Below are 12695 nucleotides of genomic sequence, written 5' to 3' on the forward strand. Positions count from 1 at the left end.
AAGTTCATCGGTGAATGGATGAGTCGTTAAGTGCCCAGCGATAAACACCACCAAAGTCACAAGACTACACAGACAACCCCTATCGAGAGCCACGCGTGTAGTTTTCCAAGGCACGGTTAAATTCAACAGCTGTGAAAGGAGGCGCCGTAAGTTTCATGTATTTTTTCTGTGCGAGCAGCCGACCTCTTTCCGAGCGAGGGTCTCCCGCAGGAGGTGGTCCGAGTACGTGCTGGCGGAGACCTTGATGGTGACGGTCCCTTTCTTACGGTGGGTAGTCACTCGCTGCACACCTGTGGAGACGAGACTCGTGAACGTCCACTCGCATCAGCTCGTTGCTGCCACCGCGTCAAAGCCAAAACCCTCTCCCGTGTGGATGTGATTAAAGTGTGCAAGCTCTCAAGTATACAGAAGGGACTTTTGCATCGAAAAAGGGAACAGTGGACGATAATCATCCAGCATCATGACTATGATTACTCACCAATTACCAAAACGTGACTATGACGAAACAAAAATAACTAGTTTGACAGAAGACCTAGACTAAGATCATGTAGTAACATTGTTAGATTGCAATGCACTGAGGAATACCAAACACACAATTGGCTATGTATGTTTATAGAAGCACTGAGTTCACCGATTAGCTGGGGGGGGGGGGAATGCACGCCCCTCACACCAACATTTAATAACTAACAGTGGTCTATACGTTCGACTACTTTAGTCGGTTAGACTAAGAGAGGAACAAAATATACAAACTAAGACTTGACTAAACTATGACTATATTGCAACTGCATGGGAATCGAGAGGGCGTCCCATGCTGCCCAACAAAGAGGCCTCAAAGCCGGGAGAAAGGGTGGCCCCACGGCCCGTGGTGCGGGCCTCACTGTATGCGAGGGCGTGGCCAGTGCCGTGCTGCTGCTGGTCCTCATGGAAATGGAGCAACGTGGAGGACTCGGGAAAGGAGGCAAGGTTCTCGTCCGAGGAGAACCACTCCACCGCCAGCGAGCTGAAGTTGTCAAAGTGCTCGCCCTGCTGGTCCAGCGCCACCAGCAGCAGCTGCGCGTCGCGGTGATTGGACATGGGCACCTAGTGGAGGAGGCGGAGGCAGCAATTGCAAACATCATTATAATCATCCGTTACTGTTTCCCACCTGTAGCAGGGCGGACCTGGTAACCATACTCATCCAAAATAATTTTTCCCCCACTCTCTACTTTTCTTCTAAGGCCCTCTAATCTTCCTCTCAGGTTTCCTTGTAATTCCTTACCCTCCGACATTTTCTAGGGCCTGCCTCTCAGGGCCTCCTACCATCTATTTGCAGTTCAAACAACCGTGATAGCAAATGCAACTTAATGGATTGTTATAATGTCTAGATGCAATTGCAACTCAAGACGGTGGACAAAACAGTGTGCATCATTTCACTGACAAAAGCAGTCAGCCTTAGGCAGACAGATAGAGGAAGCTCTTGAACCTGGATTTGAACAGCCGGAAGGAAGTCAACAGTGCAGATGGCTGGAAGATGACTGCTCCAGACTGTGATGCAAAACAACAACAATCATACACAGGAAGGAAGAACTCACCAGCTGCCGCTTCTGCTGGGTGAGTGGGCATGGACGGCCTGTGGACGTGGGCAAGTAAACGGGCGTCAGGCTGAGTGAAGCGGGGCGCGCGCACACAAAGCGCGTGTGCGTCCACTCCTCCGCGGGCAGCGGGTTAGATGCACTCTCGTGGTTCCCCACCGTCAGCGTGAGTGCCTGCATGCGGCGAGCGTCAGGGGGCACACAGGGAGGGGGTAACTTGGTAAACGATGATCGTCTGCAGTCAGAGTTGAGTTTGAGTGAAGCAGTGTAATTGACTAGGGGTGAATGTAAGCAGGGGTGGAGAACTTGCAGCACGTGGGCCCGCTGCTTTATTTCCAAAAGACGAACGGTATTATCCTGTAAAGATGAAGCTACACTACGACCTACAGCCACAATATTTTCGACCTAGCAGTGCTGTGTTTCTAATTTCATTGTCAATTCTGTCATTACACAGGAGCCTATCTATACTCGGCCAAAACGCACATTATTTTCACGTTAAGGCGTATGTTAATGTATCGCCCGCAAAAAGGCATCTGAAAGTCCAATTTGGCACTTGGTAAGTAAAATGTTCCCTTCCCAACATTAAGAATATATTAAATTGGAATCAGAATGCAAATTTCTATCATAGTGTGCCTGACTGTAACTTTAAAACCTTAATATCTGTCACAACAATGTTTCATTAGAGCAGAGCATTTGCAAAGGATTCCCAATTAACCATGAGCCTGGCACCAATTTGGCAGTGCATTTGCCCTTCAACAACAGTTGCCGTCACCAGCCCCACCTGTTCTCCGAGCGCGGTGCACAACACTCTGAAGGTGTGGCGCTGGTGCCACTTCTGCTCGCCGTGGCCCAGCGCGTGCTTCGTGACAAGGTCCTCGTTCTGAGCGTCCAGTCGCGCATAGAACTTGGATGGCTCCAGCACCCAGGGCCGGGGCCCGCCCTCAAACACCACCTCCTTGGAGGCCCCCAGAGTGACTAGGGCCACGGAGATCGGGTCCACCACCTGGGGTAGGAGGGGGACAGCCCCGGGAAAAAAGTTTTGTTTTACGCAATATCGGTCATCTTAAGGTTATCATGGCTACGACATGAATACCTAAAAAAAAGGGACATTTTATTATGATGAAAAATAATAATAAATTCCAGACTTTGTAAATCCATACTCTTTGGTTATTTCGGTAAAGTCACGTAGGTATAAAGAAAGAACCAAAGAGTATGGATTCCTGCAGTCACGAAAGCTTCAAATCTATATTTGTAAATCCAATCTGGTTTAAAGGCTCCCCCATGCCATGTCGGTTATATGGGATGTTTAACCATACTTTACCATGCTGTTCAGTGTGGGTTTATGAAGTGCAAGGCATCTAGGACCGATTCTGATATCACTAGCCATTGATGGCAGCCACAGCCATAAATCAAACTCGGGTCATCGAGTCCGTAGTGCAGTACATGAACCATTGTGCCACCACTTCTCCCACCATTATCATAAAAATTTGCTTACACCTCAAAACGGGCATCAGTCAAGTTGGCGATTGTCAATTGGAAGGGGGCAGCTCACCTTCAGCGGCAAGTAAGCGGCGATGGTGATGGAGTCGTGGAGATGAGTGGTGCCGTGCGTGTAGGAGATGCTGATGGTCGTGTGTCCAGCCGAGAGGGCACGCACACGCACTGTCATGCAAGAGCCATTACCCGGAGGCAGGTTTCCTGGGAAGGGGAAACGAGTAGACGTGTGCTCAGCCAACAACTTTGGAGGATGAACGTGACCGAAGGCACCAAGACCAAATCACCCGGAATGCACCCAATCCCGTCAGATCTCAGAAGCTGTAATGCAGCAAGATACAAAGTGTGTCGAGATGACGAGGTGGTTCAGAGATCAGATCGCCGAGCCGACTCAAATCCAGGTGGCTGCCTGTGAGTAAACAGGCTTCTCAACAAGTGGAGTGAGCTTTGCCCAATCACAAAAAAAAAACATCACTAAAATTTAGTTTTTTTACTTAATTCAGATAAATTCCAGCTCTGACAGTTATATTATTGCTTTTATTGGCATGCAACAAACACTACTCTCATATGTAGACGAGTGGTCACTTGAAGTGATCATAGGAGGTAGCTCAAGTGATATCCGTTTGCGTTGGCTATTCTGCAACACGTAGCGTTGCACTGCTTTGTGAGATATTCAAGTGGACACCTCTCGTCTCATGTCACGCTGCCAATAGCTCAGTCGCAATAAAATTAAGGCCAAATTACAAAACAGAGATACAGTGGAACCTCGGTATACGACCGCTTTGGAATACGTCGAATTTGGTATACGTCGTGTTTTTTCGAGAGAAAAAAATGTCTTGGGATACGATGTCTTGCTTGAACTTATATGGGTCGGGATGAGTCACCGCATACAGTACGCGCGCGTATACCCCGTTCACGACTGAAACAAAGCGAAAGGGGCGGGGGTGGCGTGAGGAGAGGGGCGGGGGCCATGGGGGAGAGGGGCGGGGGGCGTGGGGGAGAGGGGCGGGGGGCGTGGGGGAGAGGGGCGGGGGGCGTGGGGGAGAGGGGCGGGGGGCGTGGGGGGCTGCCCCCAAGGAAGGTGGAGCCCCGAGTCGAGGCACGTGCGACGTGCGGGGTTGAGGCACGCCACGTGACCAGCGCAGCTGGCAGCAGCGCGGTCACGTGGCTTCTGTATGCATTTTAGTAATTAGCGTCTAAATTATTTTATACAACCCCATTAATGTATAATATGCCATATAAAATATAATTTATTTTCCTCTGGAACGGATTATTTCTTTTCCCTTTATTTCTTATGGGAAAAATTCGTTTGGTATACGTCATTTTCGGTATAAGTCCTACCTTCTGGAACGAATTAACGACGTATACCGAGGTTCCACTGTACACTGTGTATTAATGGGCTCTCGCGTGTGTCTAGAGACAATTGTTTACCCTGTGTCGCGCCCAGGCCCTGTTCCCCACACGTGTCGGCATGCATGGAAGCTGGTAGCAGGCGCTTACCCTCGAGGACCTGAAATACGGCCGTGTTGGCGAGGTCGGTGATGAAGTGCATCTGCGAGCAGTCGGAGAACATCATGGTCTGGCGTGTGGCCGGGTCCACCAAGCCGCTGGCGCGTACCGGCAGCTCTAGAACCGCGCCCACGCGCGCCTCCAGCTTCGAGCGCCCAAACGCCAAGTGGACCACCTCCAGCATGCGCACCTTGCAGAGTGCCACAGATATATACCTGTGAGTCACCTAACTCTTCGTTGATAGAATGGTTACACTTTACATACATTGTAAATAAGGCTCTCAAATGCACAATTTGATGAATGCATAACGGAACTAATTTCAACTTGTGATGCGCACAGCAGAGGTGTGGACTCGAGTCATGTGACTTGGACTCGAGTCAGACTCGAGTCATGGATTTGATGACTTGCGACTCGACTTGGACTTGCATAACAATGACTTTGTCCCACCTATGAGATGTGGACTCGAGTCATGTGACTTGGACTCGAGTCAGACTCGAGTCATGAATTTGATGACTTGCGACTCGACTTGGACTTGCATAACAATGACTTTGTCCCACCTATGAGATGTGGACTCGAGTCATGTGACTTGGACTCGAGTCAGACTCGAGTCATGAATTTGATGACTTGCGACTCGACTTGGACTTGCATAACAATGACTTTGTCCCACCTCTGGCGCACAGTATATGCTCACTCTCGAAGAGAGACAGAGGGCGACTTCGACGCGGGTTGGACACAGGAAAGACAGCCAAGTGGTCAGCCGGCACCAATTTTCCCCACAAGCTCTGCAGTCCTCTATATATTAAGGTGTTAATGGCCAATTAATGAGTGTTTACATTTGGGAGGACACCGGATCACACAGAGAAAACCCACACATGCAAGGGGGCAACAATCTATCCCATACAGATAAAGCAGGTGGAGTCCACATTTGCTGTACTGCCTTCTCCTGGAAAGTCAGGGTATGGTACCACGACGGTCATAGTTGTGTGCTACCATCACCAGGCTATCCTGACTATTTTCATAGCTGAATCGATAAGTTGTGGCATGCCGAGTAAATATGAATCTTTGTTGGACTACCAGACCAGAGCCTCACCTTCATGCTGCCAAAATGGAGAGGGTTCTGCACATCCCTGGCACGGATTACACTTGTCCCCACCGCATCTGCTGTCGTCAGCAGCCCCCGCACCGTCACCGTGGCCACCTCCGTCTCAGTCGACGACCAGCTGAAGTTGCCGCTGCCACCCTCAGCCTGCCGCGCACACCGCCAGGTTGTCACTGTTGCCGTCCACCAGGTTACGGGTGATTGCAATGGCTCAATTATGAAAGACCGCCAGGGGTAACACCAACAATCATGCATGTGTTGGTTTTTGGGAGCATACGCCGAGACAGCATGTGGCATCGTCCACCCTCCGGCGTGAACCCGTAGGGTCCCATCCTGGCAAAGCCCCCAAGTGAGCTCCCTTTCTATCTCCAAACGTCAACGATAACGGTTAAGCTGATGCAGTCACGAAGCTTGTGGTCGATCCCTCAGCCTCCTCCTCCACCCATGAGATTATCTAGGAGAGAACCTGGTGGCAGCATCAACCAATGGCAAACGACTGCCGTACAGTCGTTGGCGTTCCTGTATTGTAGAGGTAGTCTCAGCTTGGTTTCCTGCCGAACATGCCGTTTTGACACAAAGTCATCGCATCGGTAGCCAAAGATTAGTTTTAAACAAAACGAGCCACTAAGTATGTCTTTAATAATTGATTTATCCAGTAATGCATCACTGAGTTCCAAAACTGTTTCCAGAGAATCCTGCACAGGGATGCTTGGCCAATTCTGTTTCAGTATTTTAAATGCCAGGAAACTGGAGCACCCTGTAAAACCCAGACGTACAAAAGGGTAACAGGCATAGGTCTGATAAGCTATTGTTCACCTCTTCTTTCGATCAATTTGAGTTCCACTACTGAAAAGAGCTGAACCACGTGTGATTATGAACACTAAACTTCCCCCTACCCTTCCTACCCACCGCTCCCATGTACCTTGAGCGTGTAGTGGTAATGCACGCGGCTGGGCTGCCACGGGTAGATGAGAAGGGGCGGCTGCAGAACGATAGGGTCAAAAATCTCCACCTCCTGCTGGTTTGAGATTGTCTGCGGCAGAGCCAGCGATTTTCCATTCTGCAGGGCACAAGATGACAACGCAGTTCCACAGCCGCAGAGGTGAAGAAGCAGTTATTTCTCAGTGCAGGTCACGTGTACACAATCATCCTAATTTCATCATAATTTTATTTTATGAAGAATAATTATTCGTAAATAGTGGTTCTAAAAATGCTGAACAATGTGAGCTGCTCTCTCTCTCTCTCCACATGCCATGTCCTTATTCTAAGACGTTGGAGATAATGGCGTTCCATTTAAAATCTCTCCATAACATTTCTCAAGAACTTTGCATTTAATACTCCCAGTATCATCCAATTGTTCAAATTTCTTATGAACTTAATTCAGTGTTGTCCAGCTTATTTGAGTTGCATTTTAGCATAAAAAGGTTGAAAATACCATACAACGCGAACTGGACAGGGCGACAAGTCAAGTCTAGAGTGCCCGACTTTGGAGAAAAACCATACATGGGTCCAAATCATCAATCGTTGGAGGAGGGGACAAAGGTCTCACCCTCCCAAGTATGGAGCAATAACACCTGGAGTTATGATTCAATTGAAGAATACATTTTAACTTTCAACACTGCGAATCAACAGCCACTGCAGGGGGTCATACAACCTATACAAATCAAAAAGACTTGTCTGTATTGTGAGCTTCAGAATCAATTTCAATTAATTATTGTGAATGAGCAGTTGAGTGACTGACTTCCTTGATGTAGACTCTTGGCAAAAAAACTCAGTGAAACTAGCCGAGCCGGATGGGTGGCAGTTAAAGTTTAATGTATCTTACAACTCTGAATTCAAATGTTTCAGAAACTTTTTATTGAATGTACAGACATTTCTAAATTTAAACACAGTTGCTCAGCACAGGCCGAAAGGCCCAAACACTATTATCGAAGTTGCAATAGATAACAGTTAACGTTTGTTTTTTTAATTGAACAATGTTATATTTCAAGCATTTAATAATGATCAAGCTTTTATATACATATTCTTTCGTGCAAAAAATTGAATGGTGTTTCGCAGCATTGAGTTTAAAAATGGAATTTTCTCTTTGCTGTACTAAAATCCAGGTCCTCCTTTTAAAGGAGACTTCTGGTCTCAACGGGCTAATACCTGGAGTGCGATCAATGGGAAAAAGCGCTCTACCGTGGCACTACGAGGTCGAATTTAGCTCCAAAAGAATGGTGCATTAGGACGCTGAGAGCCTCACAATGGTGGGGTTATGTCACCCGGTCAGCCAATAAACGCACGTGTCATGCCCACGAACCGAGAGTTCACAGGAAGGTACGGTGCCTGCGACTGGCTGGATTTTGACATCCCCATCTAACGCTCAGCAAGGTAGCTTCTCATACTGTTACGTTACGATACATTCTGGGCTGCGAACAGGTAGTTCAATCCACAAGCACTCTGGAGCGCTTTGAGGCGCTCTGCCCATTAAATGCACCCCTGGTTATCAATTAAGTTAATTTACCTGTCAATATATCAACATGTAAAATTATCATGACAGTAATGATGACAATATCTGTACAAATGTGTCAACGGTGTGCTATGCAATTTTTTTTCGGATGCCAATAAAAGCTTAATGAGCAGTTCGTAGTCCTAAAAAAGTGCACCGTTTATTGCCTTATATGGTGTGTTTGCTAAGTGTGGGTCTGTGCTGGGAAAGCAGACAAGTGGTACAGGTAATTGCAATTGTTTTACAAGCAGCTGCGCACGCGGTGCGCACACACACACTCACCGGAGCCAGGACGTGGGCGAGAATGGCCTTGACCTCAGTCTGTCCCCGGTGCAGGGCCTGCACGCGATGCTGCGACCCATTCAGGTTCGACTCCAGGACGTTGAAGAATTTCTTCGGGAACGTTGTCTCGATGCGCACATTCTGTACACGTCAAGTCAATCCGAGAAGCAGAATGGAGTGAAAATATCACATTGCGCTCGCTCTGAGTGTGGTCAATAAAAATATCTAAGGTTCCAAGAGACAAAGGCTGCAATATTATGGACATGTAAAAAGGAAGCCCCCAGTAAACCTTCACTCAGTGGAAGGTTACTCATCCTCCTCTGCTGTACCCAGAATCTGGAACTCCCAGCACCCAGCCATCCATATTGGCTCTCTACCCAAGTCCAGTCTCAAGACCTTCCTTTTTTCCTCTGGCAATGACAGACCCCATTCTCCCACAAAAAAAAGACTATGCCCAATCTTGATTTGAAGCTTTCGTGACTGCAGGAATCCATACTCTTTGGTTCTTTCGGTAAAGTCACGTAGGTAGAAATAAAATCAAATAAAACAAATAACTATGCCCAATGTCTCTGCAGATCATCTTAAAGATGCGGTTGCAATTAAGACACTAAATAAATCAACATTGCATTATATTACTCTTTGGTTCTTTCGGTAAAGTCACGTAGAAAATAAAATCAAATAATAATAGAATACGACGTTTCGGTTGCAACACAAGCAACCATCATCAGGTAAGAATGAATGATAAAACAGACACAAGAACAGCATAGGCAGACACACATGCAGAGACAGTCACACAAAGACACACTGAGCGAGACACACACCAAGACAAACAGAGACCCATAGACTTATACAGAAACCCATAATCTCGCATAGACTTTTCACTAGATAAATGGAAATTGGGTATTGTATTGAAAGACAGCAGGTCCGCAGAGCAATGTGCGTGATGTGCATCTGCCACTTACGTCAGTTAGGTGAATACGGTTGCCATTCTTGTCGAACACTTCCACCCTGATCCAATACTCACGCCCCACTTCCAACACCCAGTGCTCTCCCGGCTCGATCAGAAAACCTGCCGCCACATACACAACCCAAAAAACAAAGATCCCCCTTTATAGCCTCAACAGACCGTTGAGGAAAGTGCTGTGCACCTACGAAGGCCGGTACGGCACACAAGGGGGTGGGTGGCCAACACCACACCCGGCCGCCTTTGTCTTTCCAGTGGCGATTTTTACACATAGCACCAGGTACTCATTTGAGGCCGAGTCGACCTAGGGGAGGTCCATGACCTAGTGCAGAAAATCATCACTGGGGTCGCCGAGTTTGTAACGCAGCACGCTACAACTCCCCATACAACCCAACGCACACACACATACACACGTTCTCCCTCACTGCTCCCATTAATGGAACACGTAAACCCACAAAAACAAATGTTTCTCATGTTGGATATATATACATGGTTTTTGTGTACAAGGATGATGCAAATCTTCCAGCTCTATAAGCGATAAACAAACATGACTATCAGGTGCGCTGTCACAGCTTTCTCTCGTGACACCACTGCGGTATATGTCAACGAATAAGGACTGTCAATCAGGTAGAAATAATGTCTTGATAAGGAAGAAACTCAGAAAATGTCATTGCAGAGATATCACAATTGTACTTTGTGAGGTTTTTTTCAACATTAACGAAGGCTGAAGCTAATGTTGGACAGCCAAAGACAAACACCCAAGTTATATAATATACATAACTAGCCTTTAGTGCGTCCAAGGACGGGTGTATTGCAGTAAATCTGAAACTTGCAAGTGAAAAGCAGAACGCGACGCGATATTCATTGCATTAATGCGTGTGCAATTTCTAAGGGTGCGGTGACACAGACCTATTTCATTTTAAGGTTATAATCCCTTGTTCATCATGACGTCCTTTTTACTTTGATGTCTCAATAGCGTTACGGAGATCGCGTGACGTGAGGGTTCTGCCTTTGTAGTAATGGTTGTAAGTTGACGCCGAGGAGGGGGGATTATTAAGGAGGGGGGCTGTTCGATGTGAAGTGACGTCACCTGCGCATGATTGTTAATGAGGGGGGAGGGTGCTCCATGTGGAGTGACGTCACCTGATCATGATTATTAATGAGGGGGGGGGTCCATGTGGAGTGACATCACTTGCACATAATTATTAGTGGGGGGGGGGGAAGTACTCCATATTGAGTGATGTAACCCGCTCATGATTATTAATGAGGGGTGGGGGGGGGGTGTCCATTTGGAGGATGTCACCTGCTCATGAATATTAACGAGGGGGGCTGGTCAATGTGGAGTGACATCACGGGCGTTAAGGACACATTCCTGGGCAATTATCGTAGGTATAAGAGCAATGCGCTGTTAAGGTTTCCCCCTTCCTATGACACAATCTGAAGGGAACCTATGGGTGCGGCGGTTGTAGGTATGGCGCTCACCGAGGAAGGCGGCCTCGATCACGTAGACGGTGGAGTTGGGGAGACGCGAGACGCCCTGCATGCGAATGTCTGATTCCGGCGAGTCAAGGAGTCCCAGGTACAGCATACGACGTATGCAAATCACAGCCGATGGCCCAGAAAATACGTGGTGAAAATCGTACGCACCGCCTATTGCCAATGCCAGACACACTGGAGCTGGCAAACCACATGACGAGTCAACAAAACCCTGTCAAAAAAGATTCTCACACAGACCTCTTGTCAAAGCCACAGGTGGATAAGGGCCTCCTCATGCTGTCCAGAACGTGAAGTTCATTTGACCACACTTCACAATACTGGTCAGAGCGGACTGGTTAAGGCGGGGAGCATAAACGTGGGGGAATGGAAGTACAGAATAAGGGATTATTCTGCCCTGCCCTCTGCTGCCAACCACATTGGTTCATCTCTGCAAGTTGTGAAATTTAATTTCCTTGTCTCATGGCAACATTAAACCAATAGCACCATCTGAATATAGCTCGAATTAATCTATAGAACAACTTTTTCTAAATATACACGAACAAACGTATGATGGTCATATAGATCATTGGGATTGTTAAGAAAAGTGGGTTTGGGCAGGACAAATCGCTAGAAGGGATGACGATTGGTTGAGAAGAATAATGTAATGTCAGCCAAAGAAAAAGTGCTCCAGGCTATGTCCATTCCAGAAAAGGCGCAATGAAAACAGCTAACATACAGAGGCTAGGTGGCTTGTTATATTGCAGGGCCATGCGAGATGGTGACAGGTTTTGGGGGGTCTTCATGTAGCAGTGGATAAGTCAAGGCAGATGATGATGATAACGTCCTTCATCTGCATTGGGATAATTGGCCAATTCAATCTTTAATGAGTGCTGTATGCGGGAGGATGATAATTTGTGGACTGTTGGTAATCGTCCTAAGAGGAAATTAGTCACAGACACGCTAATAAAGGCGTCTCATTACACGCGGCAAAGGGTGAGGATGCTTTTGTGCACAAGGAGGAGGCTTGTCTGCCCCAGATTCTGGGCCACCAGGATGGAGGTCTGCGCATCCAGCCGGGCCACAGGCCCATCCTTCGTCACCAGGCCCTGCAGCTGCAGCTCATACTGCTCCGACGGCATCGGGATGTCTGCACCAGGCAAACAGAACAAAATATACACACGTGCAAAGAAAATTACACACCTTCAACCGTTTGGAAAATGCACCACAGTTGCTGCTCCGCATGGAGGCGATGCGCGCATTAGACTGCAGCGAGGCAGATAGGAGTACACAAGGGAAAAGCTGTGCGCACATAATACACGCAGCACAGTCGTGTCACGTGACACATGACAAGGCATTATTATAGAGCAACAAAGGTGCCACTTACTTTTTGTACACCATTAAAGAAATCTCAATAAGGTACGATGGTAGGACCGACACCAACGGTTGCAATCGCTCATTTTTCTGTATGGAAATCGACTGTTGTGTATATTGTTACTCCTGTGGAGGGGGTAGTTTTACCAATGAGACGGCCCTGCTTGACCTTGAGCACGTGGTAGTGAATGTGCGTGTTTACGAGGAGGTACACGTCGTGCGAGGGGCTCAGCAGGATGCTCTCCAGAATGAGGAGGCGCACCTCGGTCGCCTCCACGGCCTGCAAGTGCCGCCAAACATCACAGGCAAGCAGTTCCTTTGAGGTCAAAGTTTAACCATTTCATATATATATACATATATTTTGCATATTCTAACTAAACAACATCTCTTTCTGCTTCCTCCCACGCACTTAGATAAGAAATATCTAAGTATGTGCTC

General features: G+C 47.6%; 1 protein-coding gene across 2 annotated transcripts in view; it reads right to left on the minus strand.

The window, feature by feature from the left end:
- Positions 1 to 12695, minus strand: part of NUP210 (nucleoporin 210) — a 41941-nt gene that overhangs the window by 20311 nt on the left and 8935 nt on the right. For both annotated transcript variants that reach the window (XM_078609528.1, XM_078609530.1), the window contains exons 6-18: positions 12405 to 12537; positions 11890 to 12033; positions 10893 to 10961; positions 9409 to 9515; positions 8447 to 8587; positions 6596 to 6733; positions 5665 to 5820; positions 4566 to 4764; positions 3124 to 3269; positions 2353 to 2574; positions 1572 to 1745; positions 879 to 1080; positions 184 to 290 (exon numbers count right to left, since the gene is read on the minus strand). In XM_078609528.1, the coding sequence (XP_078465654.1) occupies positions 184 to 290; positions 879 to 1080; positions 1572 to 1745; positions 2353 to 2574; positions 3124 to 3269; positions 4566 to 4764; positions 5665 to 5820; positions 6596 to 6733; positions 8447 to 8587; positions 9409 to 9515; positions 10893 to 10961; positions 11890 to 12033; positions 12405 to 12537 (1938 nt within the window). The remainder of the gene's footprint in view (positions 1 to 183; positions 291 to 878; positions 1081 to 1571; positions 1746 to 2352; positions 2575 to 3123; positions 3270 to 4565; positions 4765 to 5664; positions 5821 to 6595; positions 6734 to 8446; positions 8588 to 9408; positions 9516 to 10892; positions 10962 to 11889; positions 12034 to 12404; positions 12538 to 12695) is intronic.

Source organism: Lampetra planeri, chromosome 32 (genome assembly GCF_965212315.1).
Source record: "Lampetra planeri chromosome 32, kcLamPlan1.2.h2, whole genome shotgun sequence".
NCBI lineage: Eukaryota > Metazoa > Chordata > Hyperoartia > Petromyzontiformes > Petromyzontidae > Lampetra > Lampetra planeri.